This window comes from Ranitomeya variabilis, chromosome 2 (assembly GCF_051348905.1).
Source record: "Ranitomeya variabilis isolate aRanVar5 chromosome 2, aRanVar5.hap1, whole genome shotgun sequence".
NCBI lineage: Eukaryota > Metazoa > Chordata > Amphibia > Anura > Dendrobatidae > Ranitomeya > Ranitomeya variabilis.
This window is the reverse complement of record NC_135233.1, coordinates 1,093,182,574-1,093,204,150: the sequence shown is the minus strand read 5'-3', so window position 1 is coordinate 1,093,204,150 and position 21,577 is coordinate 1,093,182,574. Positions and strand designations below refer to the sequence as shown.

Genomic DNA, 21,577 nt, shown 5'->3' with positions numbered 1-21,577 from the left:
GGACATGTGGAGCCTTCTGACTGTCCTGGGGTAGATTCTGTGGTGGATAGGTTGCAGCAGATCTGGAATCATGTGGTGGACAACTTAAAGTTGTCACAGGAGAAGGCTCAGCGTTTTGCCAACCGCCGCCGCGGTGTGGGTCCCCGACTTCGTGTTGGGGATTTGGTATGGCTGTCTTCTCGATTTGTTCCTATGAAGGTCTCCTCTCCTAAATTTAAGCCTCGCTTCATCGGTCCTTACAAGATATTGGAAATCCTTAATCCTGTGTCCTTTCGCTTGGATCTTCCGGTGTCGTTTGCCATTCACAACGTGTTCCATAGGTCCTTGTTGCGGCGGTACGTTGTACCTGTGGTTCCTTCTGTTGAGCCTCCTGCTCCGGTGTTGGTTGGGGGCGAGTTGGAGTACGTGGTGGAGAAGATCTTGGATTCTCGTCTCTCCAGACGGAGGCTTCAGTATCTGGTCAAGTGGAAGGGCTATGGTCAGGAGGATAATTCCTGGGTGGTTGCCTCTGATGTGCATGCGGCCGATTTAGTTCGTGCCTTTCACGCTGCTCATCCTGATCGCCCTGGTGGTCTTGGTGAGGGTTCGGTGACCCCTCCTTAAGGGGGGGGTACTGTTGTGAATTAAACTTCTTGGCTCCCTCTGGTGGTTATTAGTGATATGACTCTGGGATTTTCTTTCCTCAGTTTGCACCCACCTGGGTCGTTAGTCCAGGGGTGTTGCTATATAAACCTCCTGGATCCTTAGTCCAGTGCCTGGCATCGTTGTAATCAGATCCTTTTTGTTTGCTCCTATCTGCTGGTCCTGGTTCGTGCAAAATTAAGCTAAGTCCTGCTTCTTTGTTTTTTGGGTTATTTGCTTGCTCTCATTTTTGTCCAGCTTGTACTAAATGTGATTCCTGACCTTGCTGGAAGCTCTAGGGGGCTGGTGTTCTCCCCCCGGGCCGTTAGACGGTTCGGGGGTTCTTGAATATCCAGCGTGGATATTTTTGATAGGGTTTTTGCTGACCATATAAGTTATCTTACTATATTCTGCTATTAGCTAGTGGGCCTCTCTTTGCTAAATACCTAGCTCATCCTTACGTTTGTCTTTTCCTCTTACCTCACCGTTATTATTTGTTGGGGGCTTGTATCCAACTTTTGGGGTCTTTTCTCTGGAGGCAAGAAAGGTCTTTCTTTTCCCTTCTAGGGTTAGTTAGTTCTCCGGCTGGCGCGAGACGTCTAGAATCAACGTAGGCACGTTCCCCGGCTGCTGTTATTTGTGGTGCTAGGATTAGATATATGGTCAGATCAGTTACCACTGCCCTATGAGCTGGTTTCTGTGTTTGCAGACTTAGAAACTATTTCTGAGACCCTCTGCCATTGGGGTCATAACAGGCTCCACTCCGTACACCTCATACACATGCAGCTCTGCTACGTACACCTCATACACACCCGGCTCCGCTCCATACACCTCATACACACCCGGCTCCGCTCCGTACACCTCATACACAACCGGCTCCGCTCCTACACCTCATACACCCGGCTCCGCTCCATACACTTCATACACACCCAGCTCCGCTCCGTACACCTCATAAACACCCGGTTCTGCTCTGTACATCTCATACACACGTGGCTCTGCTCCATACACCTCATACACACGTGGCTCCGCTCCGTACACCTCATACACATGCGGCTCCGCTCCGTACCCCTCATACACACGCGGCTCCGCTCCTTACACCTCACACACATGCGGTTCCGCTCTATACCCCTCATACACACGCGGCTCCGCTCTGTACACCTCGTACACATTCAGTTCCGCTCCATACATGTCATACACACATGGCTCCACTCCATACACCTCATTCACACACTTACCATGGCAACCAGCACAGCAGAGTCCTGCAATCCATCATGTGACCCCTGACTCCTCCCCTCCTGTGACCTCATCACAGGTCCTGTTTGCACAGAGCAGCCAATATGTGGTGTGCTGCTCTGCGGGTGCAGGGATGACCGGCTGATACTGCACACCGTGGGTTGTGAGCAGGGGCGCACGCATTTCACTAGTGACAGCAAATGTCAGGGATTATGGAGAGTCGGCACCAGGTGTTCTGACCGCCGCTCTGCCGCCCCTGTCTTTCAGTGAGGACTGCCGCCTGAAGCAAAGGGCTCAACTTGCCCCATGATAGTGGTGCCCCTGCATGGAGGACAGTTTGTGAGGGAGAGAATAACATGGAGGGCAGTACGTGAGGGAGAGAATAACATGGAGGTCAGTCTCTGAGGGAGAGAATAACATGAAGGACAGTGTGTGAGGGAGAGAATAACATAGAGGACAGTGTGTAAGGGAGAGAATAACATGGAGGTCAGTGTGTGAGGGATAGAATAAAATGGAGGACAGTGTGTGAGGGAGAAAATAACATGGAGGACAGTCTGTGAGGGAGAGAATAACATGGAGGACAGTCTGTGAGGAAGAGAATAACATGTAGGACAGTGTGTGAGGGAGAGAATAGCATGAAGGACAGTCTGTGTGAGAGAGAATAACATGGAGGACAGTGTGTGAGGGCGAGAATGACATGGAGGTCAGTCTATGAGGGAGAGAATAATATGGAGGACAGTCAGTGAGAGAGAATAACATGGAGGACTGTGTGTGAGGGAGAGAATAACATGGAGGTCAGTCTGTGAGGGCGAGAATAACATGGACAGTCTGTGAGGGAAAGAATAACATGGAGGACAGTGTGTGAGGGAGAGAATAACATGGAGGTCAGTCTGTGAGGGCGAGAATAACATGAAGGACAGTCTGTGAGGGAGAGAATAACATGAAGGACAGTGTGTGATGGAGAGAATAACATGGAGGACAGTCTGAGAGAGAGAATAACATGGAGGACAGTGTGTGAGGGAGAAAATAACATGGAGGACAATCTGTGAGGGAGAGAATAACATGGAGGGCAGTCTGTGAGGGAGAGAATAACATGGAGGACAGTGTGTGAGGGAGAGAATAACATGGAGGACAGTCTGTGAGAGAATAACATGGAGGACACTGTGTGAGGGAGAGAATAGCATGAAGGACAGTCTGTGTGAGAGAGAATAACATGGAGGACAGTGTGTGAGGGCGAGAATGACATGGAGGTCAGTCTATGAGGGAGAGAATAATATGGAGGACAGTCAGTGAGAGAGAATAACATGGAGGACAGTGTGTGAGGGAGAGAATAACATGGAGGTCAGTCTGTGAGGGCGAGAATAACATGAAGGACAGTCTGTGAGGGAGAGAATAACATGAAGGACAGTGTGTGATGGAGAGAATAACATGGAGGACAGTCTGAGAGAGAGAATAACATGGAGGACAGTGTGTGAGGGAGAAAATAACATGGAGGACAATCTGTGAGGGAGAGAATAACATGGAGGACAGTCTCTGAGGGAGAGAATAACATGGAGGACAGTGTGTAAGGGAGGGAATAACATGGAGGTCAGTGTGTGAGGGATAGAATAAAATGGAGGACAGTGTGTGAGGGAGAAAATAACATGGAGGACAGTCTGTGAGGGAGAGAATAACATGGAGGACAGTCTGTGAGGAAGAGAATAACATGTAGGACAGTGTGTGAGGGAGAGAATAGCATGAAGGACAGTCTGTGTGAGAGAGAATAACATGGAGGACAGTGTGTGAGGGCGAGAATGACATGGAGGTCAGTCTATGAGGGAGAGAATAATATGGAGGACAGTCAGTGAGAGAGAATAACATGGAGGACTGTGTGTGAGGGAGAGAATAACATGGAGGTCAGTCTGTGAGGGCGAGAATAACATGGACAGTCTGTGAGGGAAAGAATAACATGGAGGACAGTGTGTGAGGGAGAGAATAACATGGAGGTCAGTCTGTGAGGGCGAGAATAACATGAAGGACAGTCTGTGAGGGAGAGAATAACATGAAGGACAGTGTGTGATGGAGAGAATAACATGGAGGACAGTCTGAGAGAGAGAATAACATGGAGGACAGTGTGTGAGGGAGAAAATAACATGGAGGACAATCTGTGAGGGAGAGAATAACATGGAGGACAGTCTGTGAGGGAGAGAATAACATGGAGGACAGTGTGTGAGGGAGAGAATAACATGGAGGACAGTCTGTGAGAGAATAACATGGAGGACACTGTGTGAGGGAGAGAATAGCATGAAGGACAGTCTGTGTGAGAGAGAATAACATGGAGGACAGTGTGTGAGGGCGAGAATGACATGGAGGTCAGTCTATGAGGGAGAGAATAATATGGAGGACAGTCAGTGAGAGAGAATAACATGGAGGACAGTGTGTGAGGGAGAGAATAACATGGAGGTCAGTCTGTGAGGGCGAGAATAACATGGACAGTCTGTGAGGGAAAGAATAACATGGAGGACAGTGTGTGAGGGAGAGAATAGCATGGAGGACAGTCTGTGAGGGAGAGAATAACATGGAGGACAGTCTCTGAGGGAGAGAATAACATGGAGGTCAGTGTGTGAGGGCGAGAATAATATGAAGGACAGTCTGTGAGGGAGAGAATAACATGGAGGACAGTCTGTGAGGGAGAGAATAACATGGAGGACAGTCTGTGAGGGAGAGAATAACATGGAGGACAGTCTGTGAGGGAGAGAATAACATGGAGGACAGTCTGTGAGGGAGAGAATAACATGGAGGACAGTCTGTGAGGGAGAGGCGCAGTACGGCCGCGAACTGGCCAGGGATTTCTGGCCACGACCAATCAGCGATATTGGCTTGAGATTTAAACCCCGCTGCGCTGATTGGTCGCGCCCGACCAGCTGAGACCAATCAGTAATTTTGGCTCGGGATTTAAATACCGCTTTACTGATAATGTATATATTTTACCCGGAAAATCCTGTGTATTCATTGCATTATTCTTAAATCTTCATAAATAAACTATATACATATTCTAGAATACCCAATGCGCTAGAATCGGGCCACCATCTAGTTAACATATACTAACCCCAAACCGGAGATCATAATCCATACCCAGTAATCTAATGCTGACCCCAAATCAAACCCTATAAACTAATACAAACCTAAGATCAGACCCTCAAACAACTACAAGCACCAGACCGCAATAACGGACCCCTAATTTAATACAGATGTAAGACCAGACCCCTAAAATAAACACAGACCCAACACAGGACCACTAAAGTTATACAGACCAAAAACCACAAACATGTACACACCCCTGATTAAACCCCCATAAACTTATACAGACCCCTAAACTAATGCAGAACACAGACTGGACCCTAAACCAGTACAGACCTCAGACCAGCCGGCTAAATAAATATAGACCTCCGAGCACACACCTTAAACTAACACAGATCCCAGACCAGACCCTGTAAATAAATACAAACCGAAGATTGGACCCCTAAACTAATAAAGACCACAGACCAGAAGCCTTAGTCTAATACAGAACTTGGACCCGAGCCCCCTAAGCCAATAGAGACCCCAGATCAAACATAATCAAATACAGAATCCATATCTAAGGTTCTGCCGCTGAATGCACTTGGGCAAATCATCAAGATCCTCTGCTGGCAGCTCCTGTGTGATCACCGATGAATGATGTCCCAGATGTGGAGACAAGTCTGGAGACACTGCAGCCATGGGAGCAGAGACATGGTGAAGAGCAAGACAGCAATGAAGGCTGGAAGATGCTGGACTTTCTACACTTGGCTCACACTCCAGACTGAGGTTTTGAATATTTTGTTTCTATTTTTTCAGCATTTGCAGATCAGTAACTTTTCTATCAATTCTGTGACTTCCAGAACTCCACAGCTTCTCCTTCTTGGGGCTGCAGTCTCTATTCTGTCTCTTGAAGGCAGTATGAGTCTCTAAATCCTTAGCCACCAATCCCTTAGATAACTGTTTGAGTGTTGTACTCACATGCCAGGCTTCCTCAGACAGTGCCAACTCAGCCGTACTGACTTATAATAAGAGTCCAGGAGAAACAGAGTTAATATTCTCTGAAATCTTGTATTAAGTACAATGCAGGAGGTGGAAAGAGTAATCCCAAACAGAGGAGGATGCACGTACATCCAAAGATGGCTAGAGCAAACTGGTAATGAAGTAGAAAGGAGGAGCAAGGGCTAACATCAACTACAGGAGACACAAAAGGGCAAACTTAGAAGTTAGAGCTTCTCCATAGCAACAACAGAATGCAATGCATAATACAGAAAAATACACAACAAGTTGTTCCTATTCATGGGACACAACAGTCTCAGTGTTGCGGAGTATACAGTATATACAGACTCTGGGCAATGTTTGCTGCGGCGACTAACATTGAAAAGTAACGCCAGACCGCGGAGAGGTGCGGATATTACAAGACTCATGAGATTTACCTCCTGATCCGAGCAGTGAGTTATAGGAACCTGTGTGCCCTGCAGATGATGCCAGTCTATTCCAGGGCGTGGATCCTCACCTGCTATCATTACCTGCTCTGTGACATGACAAATCATCTCCCCGAGTATCAGTATCACTGCCCATTTATGACTCTCCCTCCAGGGATCTTACAGTGTAGATGAAAAACTGTGGATAATCTAAGCAGTTCATCAAGTGGCTTGTCCTGGACAGGAAAGGCTGAGGCTGTATATGGAAGTCTGACCGGTCCTGTCTTCACGGACCATCACCAGCAACTGCTAATGTCAGCAAAGGTCCCTTGCAACTCTAACATTCCATGATTCTATGAAGACTGCGATTGATAAAATCAAGATGTTGAGCAAAAGCTGAAATATTCATAAAATAGAGAGGAAAGCAGAACTCGAATTACTGCATTAACCATTTTCACCTCTAGGTGGCACTGTTCCCTCCTTTCCTAGGACAATTCTCCCAGGACAGCAAACCCTGTGGCCAGTCCTGGTATTACAAATAATATTGCCAAATAACACACCAGGTAGAAGAATATTTTTGTCTCATGCAGATTTTGTAGCCTCCTGTATTCTAGTAACAACATAAAAATGTGAAACCAAAAACAAAGTAAAAATAGAACATTTCTGGAGGTCAGGACATGAAAGAAGAGCAAAGAAGTTAACGCTCAGGGAGCCTCCAGCAGCCGCTGCGACTTGTCCTCCCACTGTATCCTGAGAACAATGAGGGAGACGAGTCCTTTATACAAATCTCGAGACATATTAAGACAAACAGTCCCAGTGGGTTATAACTTCCGTAAAAAAACTTTCGATTACTTGATGAGAGCGGCGGTGCCAGGCATTTCTTTTCTATAGCCGCTGTATTTTACTGTCTATTGCTTGCAGCTGGATGAGTTAGCTGAGAATCTGACAAGTGAGCTCATTCTTACCTTCTTACCTTCTTTCTTCTGAGTTCCTCTCAGCGGGAAGATCTCAGAAGAAGGAAGATAAGAGATACAGACTGTCCAAACAGGATCAAGCTGTTTTTAGCGAGATGCGTGGTTACCATATCATCCTATGTTCTTTCTGATCCATCTATCCTACAGTTCTGCCCTCTGATGACCATGGAACCTGACCCTGCGATGTGTTTTGTCTCTTCACAGCATTGTGTATGGAGAGGACGCGCACTCACGCTGAAGAACGACTGTTCAAAAGCTTGTTTAGTGGATATAACCGATGGTCCAGGCCGGTACCCAATACCTCGGATGTTGTCATTGTCAAGTTTGGCTTATCCATCGCCCAGCTTATAGATGTGGTAAGTATGAGATATGTGTCATATATACTCTCAGCTCCACCATGTTTATCACTCTTTGGTGCAAACAAACGTACAAAGCTAACTTAGTGCTAATATATAATATATATATATATATATATATATATATATATATATATATATATATAATGCCTTCCATTCAAATCATAATAATATTGCATGAAAAATACTAAGTTTAGGCATGCAGTTCCATGCCAAGCCACATGGCGTGCTGTTACAAGGAAAGTATGTGTCACGGGGAGACTAGGTAAGCTAAGGCTGGTTACCCAGGCCCCTGCGATATCCCTCAGACTAGGGAAAACCCTGTCTGTCCCTCTCCCAGAATTTACACTAATGGTGTGCTTGTCTGGGCCACCAGGCCTGGCCCTGACTCCTGTTTCAGCCCTACGGTGGTTGTAAGTGGTAGCGCTGCTGTCTCTGAATCACAGCATTTGTCAGGTGTTTTCACTTTTTGCAATTTGGACTGGGCTATTTAGTCTTGCTTCACCCTTTAGTCAGTGCCAGTTGTCCATTGTTCCTGGAGGATTCACATCCCTGCCTGGTCTCTTCTGCTTTGCAGTTCTTTTCAACAAAGATAAGTTCTGGCCTTGATTTTGCTGTCCACATGCTGTGGTCTTATTGTTCAGTTATTTTCCATGTTTTGTCTTGTCCAGCTTGGTCTGTATAAGGATTTGTTTAGCCAAGCTGGTATCTCTGGAGATGCAGATATACCCTCCATGTCTTTAGTTAGCTGTGGAAATTTTTGTATTTTCTGTGGTGGATATTTTCTAGTGTTTTAATACTGACCGCATAGTACTCTGTCCTGTCCTTTCTATTTAGCTAGAAGTGGCCTCCTTTGCTAAATTCTCATTTCAGTCTGTGTATGTTTTTTCACTCTCCTCTCACAGTCAATATTTGTGGGGGGCTGCCTGTTCTTTGGGGATTTTCTCTGAGGCAAGATAGTTTTCCCTTTTCTATCTCTAGGGGTAATTAGTCCTCCGGCTGTGTCGAGATGTCTAGGGAGCGCTAGGTACATTCCACGGCTACTTCTAGTTGCGGTGTTAGGTTCAGGGTCTGCGGTCAGTACAGGTACCACCTTCTCCAGAGTACGTCCCATGCTGCTCTTAGGCCACCAGATCATAACAGTACAACTGGCCCACAATGAGTTAACCGCATCTCAGAAGAAGGGAAGGAAAATGCTGAGCCATTTTTTTTTCTGTAGTCTGTTGTGTTTTTTTTTTCTCTTCCCTCTTTGCCTCTGGGTGGCTCAGGAGTTCGGCGCTGGTATGGATGTTCAGGGATTGGCTTCTCGTGTGGATCAACTTGCTGCTAGAGTACAGGGTATTTCCGATTATATCGTTCAAACTCCAGTTTTAGAGCCTAGAATTCCAACTCCTGATTTGTTTTTTGGGGATAGGTCCAAATTTCTGAGCTTTAAAAATAACTGTAAACTGTTTTTTTCTCTGAAACCCCGTTCCTCTGGTGATCCCATCCAGCAGGTTAAAATTATTATATCTCTGCTACGTGGTGACCCCCAGGATTGGGCATTTGCACTGGAACCTGGGAATCCGGCGTTGCTTAATGTAGACACCTTTTTTCAGGCGCTTGGGTTATTGTATGACGAACCTAATTCAGTGGATCATGCTGAGAAGACCTTGTTGGCCCTGTCTCAGGGTCAAGAAGCGGCAGAATCATATTGCCAGAAGTTTAGAAAATGGTCTGTACTGACTAAATGGAATGAGGATGCCTTGGCGGCAATCTTCAGAAAGGGTCTTTCTGAATCCGTTAAAGATGTTATGGTGGGGTTCCCCACTCCTGCTGGTTTGAGTGATTCTATGTCTCTGGCCATTCAGATTGATCGGCGCTTGCGCGAGCGCAGAGTTGTGCACACTATGGCATTGTCTTCCGAGCACAGTCCTGAGCCTATGCAGTGTGATAGGATTGTGTCTAGAGCTGAACAACAAGGATTCAGACGTCAGAATAGGTTGTGTTTTTACTGCGGCGATTCTGCTCATGTTATTTCTGACTGCTCTAAGCGTACCAAGAGAATCGCTGGTTCTGTTACCATCAGTACTGTACAGCCTAAATTTCTGTTATCTGTGACCCTGATCTGCTCATTATCGTCATTTTCTGTCATGGCATTTGTGGATTCAGGCGCCGCTCTAAATTTAATGGACTTAGAATTTGCCAGACGTTGTGGTTTCCCCTTGCAGCCTTTGCAGAGTCCTATTCCTTTGAGGGGCATTGATGCTACACCGTTGGCTAAAAATAAACCTGTTTTGGACACAGCTGACCATGTGCATGGCGCCAGCCCATCAGGAAGATTGTTGTTTTCTGGTGTTGCATAATTTGCATGATGCTATTGTGCTGGGTTTCCCATGGTTACAGGTGCATAATCCGGTATTTGATTGGAAATCTATGTCTGTGACTAGTTGGGGTTGTCAGGGGGTTCATGGTGACGTTCCTGTGATGTCAATTGCCTCCTCCCCCTCTTCTGAGATTCCTGAGTTTTTGTCAGATTTCCAGGATGTATTTGATGATCCCAAGTCCAGTTCCCTTCCACCGCATAGGGACTGTAATTGTGCTATTGACTTGATTCCAGGCTGTAAGTTCCCTAAAGGCCGACTTTTCAACCTGTCTGTGCCAGAACATACCGCCATGCGGAGCTATGTTAAGGAGTCCTTAAAGAAGGGGTATATTCGGCCATCTTCTTCACCATTGGGAGCAGGTTTTTTCTTTGTTGCCAAAAAAGATGGCTCCTTGAGACCCTGTATTGATTATCGCCTCTTGAATAAGATCACGGTCAAATTCCAATACCCTTTGCCTTTGCTTTCTGATCTGTTTGCTGGGATTAAGGGAGCTAGTTGGTTTACTAAGATTGACCTTCGAGGGGCATATAATCTGGTTCGTATTAAGCAGGGGGACGAATGGAATACTGCGTTTAATACGCCCGAAGGCCATTTTGAATACCTTGTGATGCCATTCGGACTCTCTAATGCCCCATCTGTGTTTCAGTCCTTCATGCATGATATATTTCGGAATTATCTTGATAAATTCATGATTGTATATTTGGATGATATTTTGATTTTTTCAGATGATTGGGAGTCTCATGTGAAACAAGTCAGGATGGTATTTCAGATCCTTCGTGATAATGCTTTGTTTGTGAAGGGGCCTAAGTGCCTCTTTGGAGTACAGAAGATTTCTTTTTTGGGCTTCATTTTTTCTCTTTCATCTATAGAAATGGATCCGGTTAAGGTTCAGGCCATTCATGATTGGATCCAGCCCACATCCGTGAAGAGCCTTCAGAAATTTTTGGGCTTTGCTAATTTTTATCGCCGTTTCATTGCCAACTTCTCCAGTGTGGTTAAACCCCTGACTGATTTGACGAAGAAAGGCGCTGATGTTACGAATTGGTCCTCTGCGGCTGTTTCTGCCTTTCAGGAGCTTAAACGCCGATTTACTTCTGCCCCTGTGTTGCGTCAGCGGATGTTTCTCTTCCTTTTCAGGTTGAGGTTGACGCTTCTGAGATTGGGGCAGGGGCCGTTTTGTTTCAGAGGAATTCTGATGGTTCCTTGATGAAACCGTGTGCCTTCTTTTCTCGAAAGTTTTCGCCTGCGGAACGCAATTATGATGTCGGCAATCGTGAGTTGTTGGCTATGAAGTGGGCATTTGAGGAGTGGCAACATTGGCTTGAGGGGGCCAAGCACCGTATTGTGGTCTTGACCGATCATAAGAATCTGATTTATCTCGAGTCTGCCAAACGGCTGAATCCTAGACAGGCCCGATGGTCCCTGTTTTTCTCCCGTTTTGATTTTGTGGTCTCGTATCTTCCGGGTTCTAAGAATGTTAAGGCTGATGCCCTCTCTAGGAGCTTTTTGCCTGATTCTCCTGGGGTCCTTGAGCCGGTCGGTATTCTGAAGGAAGGGGTGATTCTTTCTGCCATCTCCCCTGATTTACGACGGATTCTTCAGAAATTTCAGGCTGATAAACCTGACCGCTGTCCAGTGGGGAAATTGTTTGTTCCTGACAGATGGACTAGTAAAGTGATTTTGGAGGTTCATTGTTCTGTGTTGGCCGGTCATCCTGGGATTTTTGGTACCAGAGATTTGGCTGGTAGGTCCTTTTGGTGGCCTTCTTTGTCACGGGATGTGTGTTCTTTTGTGCAGTCCTGTGGGACTTGTGCGCGGGCCAAGCCTTGCTGTTCCCGCGCTAGTGGGTTGCTTTTGCCTTTGCCGATCCCTGAGAGGCCTTGGACGCATATTTCTATGGATTTTATTTCGGATCTTCCGGTTTCCCAGAGGACTTCAGTTATCTGGGTGGTTTGTGACCGGTTTTCTAAGATGGTTCATTTGGTACCTTTGCCTAAGTTGCCTTCCTCTTCTGATTTGGTTCCGTTGTTTTTTCAGCATGTAGTTCGTTTGCATGGCATTCTGGAGAACATTGTGTCCGATAGAGGTTCCCAGTTTGTTTCCAGGTTTTGACGGGCCTTTTGTGCAGGGCTGGGCATTGATTTGTGTTTTTCTTCCGCATTTCATCCTCAGACAAATGGCCAAACCGAGCAAACTAATCAGACTTTGAAAACTTATTTGAGATGCTTTGTGTCTGCTGATCAGGATGATTGGGTGGCTTTCTTGCCATTGGCCGAGTTTGCCCTTAATAATCGGGCTAGTTCTGCTACCTTGGTTTCACCCTTCTTTTGTAACTCTGGTTTTCATCCTCGTTTTTCTTCAGGGCAGGTTGAGCCTTCTGATTGTCCTGGGGTGGACTCTGTGGTTGACAGGTTGCAGTAAATTTGGGCTCATGTTGTTGACAATTTGGTGTTCTCTCAGGAAGGGGCTCAGCGTTTTGCTAACCGTCGTCGCTGTGTTGGTTCCCGGCATCGGGTTGGGGATTTGGTCTGGTTGTCTTCCCATCATGTCCCTATGAAGGTTTCTTCCCCTAAGTTTAAGCCTCGGTTTATTGGCCCTTATAGGATTTCTGAGATTATCAATCCAGTGTCTTTTCGTTTGGCCCTTCCAGCCTCTTTTTCCATTCATAATGTTTTTCATAGATCTTTGTTGCGGAAATATGTGGTGCCCGTTGTTCCCTCTGTTGAACCTCCTGCCCCGGGGTTGATTGATGGGGAGTTGGAGTATGTGGTTGAGAAGATTTTAGATTCTCGTTTTTCGAGGCAGAGGCTTCAGTATCTTGTCAAATGGAAGGGTTATGGCCAGGAGGATAATTCTTGGGTTGTTGCCTCCGATGTTCATGCTGATGATTTGGTTCGTGCCTTTCATTTGGCTCGTCCGGATCGGCCTGGGGGCTCTGGTGAGGGTTCGGTGACCCCTCCTCAAGGGGGGGTACTGTTGTGAATTCTGCTCTTGGGCTCCCTCCGGTGGTTATAAGTGGTAGCGCTGCTGTCTCTGAATCACAGCATTTTTCAGGTGTTTTCACTTTTTGCAATTTGGACAGGGCTATTTAGTCTTGCTTCACCCTTTAGTCAGTGCCAGTTGTCCATTGTTCCTGGAGGATTCACATCCCTGCCTGCTCTCTTCTGCTTTGCAGTTCTTTTCAACAAAGATAAGTTCTGGCCTTGATTTTGCTGTCCACATGCTGTGGTCTTATTGTTCAGTTATTTTCCATGTTTTGTCTTGTCCAGCTTGGTCTGTATAAGGATTTGTTTAGCCGAGCTGGTATCTCTGGAGATGCAGATATACCCTCCATGTCTTTAGTTAGCTGTGGAATTTTTTGTATTTTCTGTGGTGGATATTTTCTAGTGTTTTAATACTGACCGCATAGTACTCTGTCCTGTCCTTTCTATTTAGCTAGAAGTGGCCTCCTTTGCTAAATTCTCATTTCAGTCTGTGTATGTTTTTTCCCTCTCCTCTCACAGTCAATTTTTGTGGGGGGCTGCCTGTTCTTTGGGGATTTTCTCTGAGGCAAGATAGTTTTCCCTTTTCTATCTCTAGGGGTAATTAGTCCTCCGGCTGTGTCGAGATGTCTAGGGAGCGCTAGGTACATTCCACGGCTACTTCTAGTTGCGGTGTTAGGTTCAGGGTCTGCGGTCAGTACAGGTACCACCTTCTCCAGAGTACGTCCCATGCTGCTCTTAGGCCACCAGATCATAACAATACACCACCAGATACGATATTACTTCTCCAAGACCACCAATCCAGACCGGAATCACTAGGCACGAGGCACAAGCTATAATCGGCGACGCCCAAAGTCCAGCAATACTATTTAAAGGCCGTGGGCGTGACCCAGCCTCCAACCCGAGTACCAGCTAGATTAACCCTGGGCAACCTGGATAAAGATCTAGCCGGCGCCACTGAGCGTATAGTGGATGAATGTGGAATTACCGCTGTCTGTCAGACGCCCTAGTGTGAATAGTGTCCGACATGACAGTACCCCGTCTTCTACGAGGGACCCCAGGGCCCTCACGACTAATAGGACCCAGCTTGTCTGGATGGCGGCAATGAAACATACTGACCAGCCTGTCCGCATGTACGTCCGAGGCTGGTACCCAAGACCTCTCCTCCGGCCCATAACCTTGCCAGTGTACCAGGTACTGTAAAGTGCGGCGCACTAGTCGAGAGTCAACCACCTTGGAGACTTCAAATTCAAAATTGCCATCCACCAAGACCGGAGGTGGCATAGGCGCCGCGTCCACGGAACCCACCACCTTTTTTAATAAAGATCTGTAGAACACGTTGTGTATCTTATACACTGTAGGCAGCTCCAATCGGTAGGCTACCGGGTTAATGATGGCGGCGACCCTAAATGGACCAATAAACCTTGGACCTAATTTCAGGGATGGTATTTTGAGTCTTATGTTTTTTGTGGACAACCACACCCAGTCATCCACACTCAGGTCCGGACCTGGCACACGTCTACTGTCAGCCACTCGTTTGTACCTTGCACCCACGCTCAGCAAGCGCTGTTTCACTCTCCTCCAGACAGATGCCAGTTGTGCTCCTAACTGGTCCTCCTCCGGGACGCCAGCAGAGCCCCCCTGACGCAGAGTACAAAATTAAGGATGGTGCCCGTAAACACAAAAGAACGGGGACTCCCCAGATGATTCCTGACGGTGATTATTTATGGCAAACTCCACCAAAGGAAGAAACGTCCACCACACCTCCTGATTGTCAGAAACAAAGCAGCGTAAATACTGCTCCAAATTCTGGTTCATACGCTCGGTCTGACCATTTGACTGAGAATGCGACAACTTGATCCCCAGCCGTGAGCAAAATGCTTTCCAAAATTTTGCCACAAACTGAGTACCCCTATCAGACACGATGTCAGACGGGACCCCGTGAAGTCTGACCACCTCCTGAACAAATACCTGAGCCAGAGTCTTCACGTTAAGGTACCGTCACACTAAATGATATCGCTAGCGATCCGTGACGTTGCAGCGTCCTGGATAGCGATATCGTTGAGTTTGACACGCAGCAGCGATCAGGATCCTGCTGTGATATCGCTGGTCGTTGAACAAAGCTCAGAACTTTATTTGGTCGTCAGACCGGCGTTTATCGTCAGGTTTGACACAAAAAGCAACGATACCAGCGATGTTTTACGCTGGTAACCAGGGTAAATATCGGGTTACTAAGCGCAGGGCCGCGCTAAGTAACCCGATGTTTACCCTGGTTACCAGCGTAAAAGTAAAAAAAAACAAACACTACATACTTACCTTCCGCTGTCTGTCCCCCGGCGTTCTGCTTCTCTGCACTGTGTAAGCACAGCGGCCGGAAAGCAGAGCGGTGACGTCACCGCTGTGCCCTGCTTTCTGGCTGGCACTTACACAGTGCAGAGAAGCACAGCGCCGGGGGACAGACAGCGGAATGTAAGTATGTAGTGTTTGTTTTTTTTTACTTTTACGCTGGTAACCAGGGTAAACATCGGGTTACTAAGCGCGGCCCTGCGCTTAGTAACCCGATGTTTACCCTGGTTACCCGGGGACTTCGGCATCGTTGGTCGCTGGAGAGCGGTCTGTGTGACAGCTCTCCAGCGACCAAACAGCGACGCTGCAGCGATCGGCATCGTTGTCTGTATCGCTGCAGCGTCGCTAAGTGTGACGGTACCTTTAGGCAACGACGGCAAGGACACAAAGTGCGAGATCTTTGAGAACCGATCAACAACCACCAGGATGACCATGTTCCCAGCTGACGAGGGCAAGTCTGTAATAAAATCCATGGAGATCTACGTCCATGGCCTACTGGGTACCCCGAGAGGATGTAGTGTGCCAGCAGGACGGGAGCAGGGCGTCTTAGCCCTAGCGCACGTGGTGCATGCTGACCTTTACGAGACCACGTCCTGTCGGATTTTGGGCCACCAAAACCGAAACGACACCAACTCCAAGGTACCCCTAACCCCTGGATGACCAGCCAGGACAGCATCATGATGCTCACCCAACACCTTTAAGCGAAGATGGAGCGGTACAAACGATTTGTTAATGGGAAGCTCTGGTGGTACCTCCTCCTGAGCCTCCGCAATCTCAGCCTCAACCTCGGTCGTGAGAGCCGAGACCACTACACCCTTTTGGAGGATGGGTACCGGATCTTCCCGAGGTTCTCCCCCCGTAAAACACCTGGACAAAGCATCCGCCTTAGTGTTCTTAGACCCTGGTCGGTAAGTAACAAAAAAGTTGAATCTCGTGAAAAACAATGCCCAGCGAGCCTGCCTGGGGGACAGACGCTTGGCTGACTCTAAATAAAGCAGATTTTTATGATCGGTGATAACTGTAACCTGGTGGACCGACCCCTCCAAGAAGTGTCGCCATTCCTCAAAAGCCACCTTGATAGCCAACAACTCCTTGTTGCCGATATCGTAGTTACGTTCGGCGGGCGACAGCTTCTTGGAAAAGTAAGCGCATGGACGCAACTCGCCCAAGGATGAGCCTTGTGACAACACCGCCCCCACTCCAACCTCAGACGCATCGACTTCCACGGTAAATGGTTTCGATACGTCCAGTTGCACCAGAATGGGGGCCGAAGCAAAACTGTTCTTCAGGAAATCGAATGCGCGCACAGCAGCCTCAGACCAGGCGGAGAAATTGGTACCATTTTTCGTCATGTCACTGAGAGGTTTAGCAATGATAGAAAAATCTTTGATAAACTTTCTATAATAATTAGAAAACCCAAGGAACCGCTGGAGTGCTTTTAGGTTATCAGGCTGTTCCCAATGCAGCACCGCCTGCACCTTAGCGGCGTCCATTTTAAAACCTGAAGCAGACACAATATAACCCAAGAAAGGCAACTCCTGAACCGAAAATACACATTTCTCAAGTTTAGCATAGAGCTTATTCTCTCTGAGTAGCTGTAACACCTCCCTAACATGATCTAAATGAGTATCACGGTCGCAAGAATATATGAGAATGTCATCTAGGTACACAATAACGAACTTCCCCAGGACATGAGAGAATACATCATTTATGAAATGTTGAAATACAGCAGGCGCGTTTGTCAACCCAAATGGCATCACCAAATTTTCAAAATGACCCTCAGGAGTATTAAAAGCCGTCTTCCACTCATCCCCTTGACGGACTCTTATGAGGTTGTACGCCCCTCTGAGGTCAAGCTTGGAGAACCACTTAGCACCAGCCACCTGGTTGAACAAATCTGGTATCAGAGGCATAGGGTATGGATCACGAACCGTAATCTGGTTTAACTCCCTGAAATCCAGACACGAGCGTAACCCGCCATCTTTCTTCTTAATGAAGAAGAACCCTGCTGCCACAGGCGAGGATGAAGGCCTGATGTGCCCTTTGCTCAGACTCTCAGCAATGTAGTCTTTTAAAGCTTGCCTCTCAGGACCAGAAATGTTAAACATCCTTGCTTTTGGCAATTTGGCCCTTGGTTTAAACCTAATAGTGCAGTCATAGGGACGATGTGGTGGCCACTCTGAGCAACCCTTCTCAGAGAACACATCCGCGAAATCCAGCAGTGACTCAGGAATGCTTGGAGTCACAGCAGACACACATGTGGCCAGGCAATTCTCCTGGCAAAATCCGCTCCACTGAATTATGTCCTGAGTTTTCCAGTCAATCACCGGGTTGTGCATAGATAACCATGGAAAACCCAGAACCATTTGTGCAGGAAGATTACTGAGCACCCTACATCTAACCTGCTCAGAATGTAGGACCCCAATGTGGAGTTTCACCTCAGCCACAAACTCAGTAATCTCCCCCTGTGGGAGAGGAGCGGCATTGATGGTGACCACCCGGATAGGATGAGGCAGTTTTTCGATCCTGAAACCGGCTGTGCGCGCAAACTCCTCATCAATGAGATTAGTGGCAGAACCACTATCCACAAAAACCGTGATTGGCAGTTCTCTGCCAGCGACAATAACTCTGGCAGGGAGCATACATTGAGAGACCACCATGGAGGATATGCATAAGCTCAGATTGGCCTCTTCCACACCCTCTGAGCTTAGTAGTTTTCCGCCGTTGCATTTTTCTTAGATAAGAGAGGACAAGCATTTACATAATGCCCATTTTTACCACAGCAAATACAGACTCCCTGCTTCCTGAGCGAGGGGGCTCGATGATGTGACACCCCTGCGATTTGCATAGGCTCCGTGGGCTCACCTGCAGCAACCTCACGTGCACCTATGCCCTCCCCCATAGACGGCGTCTCTTGCGCCCCCTGACGCAAACGGCGATCAATGCGGATAACAAGACTCAGCAGACTCTAGAGAAGCAGGAGTCGCATACATCAGGAGGGCTTGTTTAACCCTTCTCGAAACCCCATGAACAAACTGACTCCGCAGCGCGGGATCATTCAATTTTGTGTCCACCGCCCAGCGGCGAAATTCAGAAAAGTAATCCTCCGCCATTCGCTCCCCCTGGCGGAGAGCACGAATTTTAGATTCTGCTAGAGCCATTCTGTCAGGATCATCATAAATGAGCCCAAGAGCAGAAAAAAAAACCTCCACTGAGTTAAATGCAGCTGAATCAGATGGTAAAGAAAATGCCCAAGCTTGGGGGGTCCCCGTTCAGTAATGACAACACCAGACCCACACGCTGAGCCTCAATACCTGAAGAGATCAGGCGCATACGAAAATATAATTTGCAAGCTTCACGAAAAATAACAAATTTACTGCGTTCCCCAGCAAACCTCTCAGGTAAAGGGATCTTTGGCTCTGCAACTCTACCTGCAGTTTCAGCTTGCACATTAGATACTACAAGACCCTGTTGCTGAACCGCCCCCTTCAACTCGGTGACCTGTAAGGACAGCGCCCCCAACTGGCGGGTTATGGAAGTCATGGGATCCATGGAATACAAAATTTTGGGGCCGATTATAATGTCACGGGGAGACTAGGTAAGCTAAGGCTGGTTACCCGGGCCCCTGCGATATCCCTCAGACTAGGGAAAATCCCGTCTGTCCCTCTCCCAGAATTTACACTAATGGTGTGCTTGTCTGGGCCACCAGGCCTGGCCCTGACTCCTGTTTCAGCCCTATGCTGAAACCGCCACCCAGTGAATTGACCTCACACCAACCTCCACAGAAAGCACAGACAGGGAAAACCAAAAAAACACCACGCCGCAGACACACAGGAAAACACAATAATGTGCCCAGGGCAAAACAAATACAAATATAGGAAGGAGAAATATGACAAAGGATAATACACCACCAGATACGATATTACTTCTCCAAGACCACCACTCCAGACCGAGATCACAAGGCACAAGACACAAGCTGTAATCGGCGACGCCCAAAGTCCAGCAATACTATTTAAAGGCCGTGGGCGTGACCCAGCCTCCAACCCGAGTACCAGCTAGATTAACCCTGGGCAACCTGGATAAAGATCTAGCCGGCACCACTGAACATATAGTGGACGAATGTGGAATTACCGCTGTCTGTCGGACGCCCTAGTGTGAATAGCGTCCGACATGACAGTATGCCCCAATATAGTGGGAGGAGACAAGCTGCAATGATGTCTATGATACACAGCACACAGAGAGGAATTCCTGTTCTTTATTCCTTAGTTAGCCGAGGCAGAAACCGCTACAGCATGGAGGAAATTATACAGTAGCACTTAGCAATTTAGATATGAATCCAGCTCTGGGGTTGAAATAAAAGACTTGTTAGAAAGCTCAGCATAATCATTCTGTGTCACTCTGTTTCCTCATTCTGCTCCTCATTCTTCAGAAACAGATGTCCAGTGGGGAAAAAGTATTAAGTCAGCGACCAATTTTGCAAGTTTTCCCACTTGACATCATAGGTAGACCATAACTATGAGATTCAAAATGAGAAAACAAATCCAGAAAATCACCTTGTCTGATTTGAAAGATTTATTTTGCAAATTATGGTGGAAAATAAGTATTTGATCATTAATAATTTCATCTCAATATTTTGTTATATATCCCTTGTTGGCAATGACAGAGGTCAGACGTTTTCTGTAAGTCTTCACAAGGTTGCCACACACTGTTGGTGGTATGTTGGCCCATTCCTCCATGCAGATCTCCTCTAGAGCAGTGATGTTTTGGGCCTGTCGCTGGGCAACATGGACTTTCAACTCCATCCAAAGGTTTTCTATGGGGTTGAGATCTGGAGACTGGCTAGGCCACTCCAGGACCTTCATATGCTTCTTACAAAGCCACTCCTTCATTGCCCTGGTGGTGTGCTTAGGATCATTATCATGCTGAAAGACCCAGCCACGTTTCATCTTCAATGCCCTTGCTGATGGAAGGAGGTTTGTGCTCAAAATCTCACTGTACATGGCCCCATTCATTCTTTCATGTACACGGATCAGTCGTCCTGGTCCCTTTGCAGAGAAACAGCCGCAAAGCATGATGTTGCCACCCCCATGCTTCACAGTAGGTATGGTGTTCTTTGGATGCAACTCAGCATTCTGTCTCCTCCAAACACGACGAGCTTTGTTTCTACCAAACAGTTCTACTTTGGTGTCATCAGACCATAGGACATTCTCCCAATACTCTTCTGGATAATCCAAATGCTCTATAGCAAACTTCAGACGGGCCCGGACATGTACTGGGTTAAGCAGGTGGACACATCTGGCACTGCAGGATCTGTGTCCCTGGCAACGTAGTGTGTTACTGATGGTAGCCTTTGTTACAGTGGTCCCAGCTCTATGCAGGTCATTCACTAGGTCCGCCCTTGTGTTTCTGGGATTTTTGCTCACCATTCTTGTGATCATTTTGACCCCACGGGGTGAGATCTTGCGTGGAGCCCCAGATCGACGGAGATTATCAGTGGTCTTGTATGTCTTCCATTTTCTTATTATTGCTCCCACAGTTGATTTAATCACGCCAAGCTGCTTGCCTATTGCACATTCAGTCTTCCCAGCCTGGTGCAGGGCTACAGTTTTGTTTCTGGTGTCCTTTGACAGCTCTTTGGTCTTCACCATAGTGGAGTTTGGAGTCAGACTGTTTGAGGGTGTGCACAGGTGTCTTTTTATACTGATAACAAGTTTAAACAGGTGCCATTACTACAGGTAATGAGTGGAGGACAGAGGAGCCTCTTAAAGAAGAAGTTACAGGTCTGTGAGAGACAGAAATCTTGCATGTTTTTAGGTGACCAAATACTTATTTTCCACCATAATTTGCATAATAAATCTTATGAAATCAGACGCGGTGATTTTCTGGATTTGTTTTCTCATTGTGACTCTCATAGTTGTGGTCGACCTGTGATGTCAGTTACAGGCCGCTCTCATCTTTATAAGTGGGAGAACTTGTACAATTGGTGGCTGACTACGTAAATACTTTTTTTCCCCACTGTATCTAATACGAAATTACAAATGTGTTATTTTCACATGTACTATTGATTTATGTAATGTTTGTTGAAAGTACAGTTCCTATTTTCGCTTCCATTCCTTAAAGGGGGGAAAAGATAATCTTATATTTACCGAGCCTTCATTCCTCCTTGGTTCTTCCCTGACCGCTTCATCAGAAAGGAGAGATATCATCAGCGGTGCAGTCCCCACTCCCATCACTGGTATC

At 47.0% G+C, this 21,577-nt stretch overlaps 1 protein-coding gene across 1 annotated transcript in view; it reads left to right on the top strand.

The window, feature by feature from the left end:
* The window catches only part of CHRNA2 (cholinergic receptor nicotinic alpha 2 subunit), a 147,073-nt gene that overhangs the window by 63,278 nt on the left and 62,218 nt on the right, over positions 1-21,577 (top strand). The window contains exon 3 of the mRNA XM_077291780.1: positions 7,493-7,644. Coding sequence (XP_077147895.1) covers positions 7,493-7,644 — 152 coding nt within the window. The remainder of the gene's footprint in view (positions 1-7,492; positions 7,645-21,577) is intronic.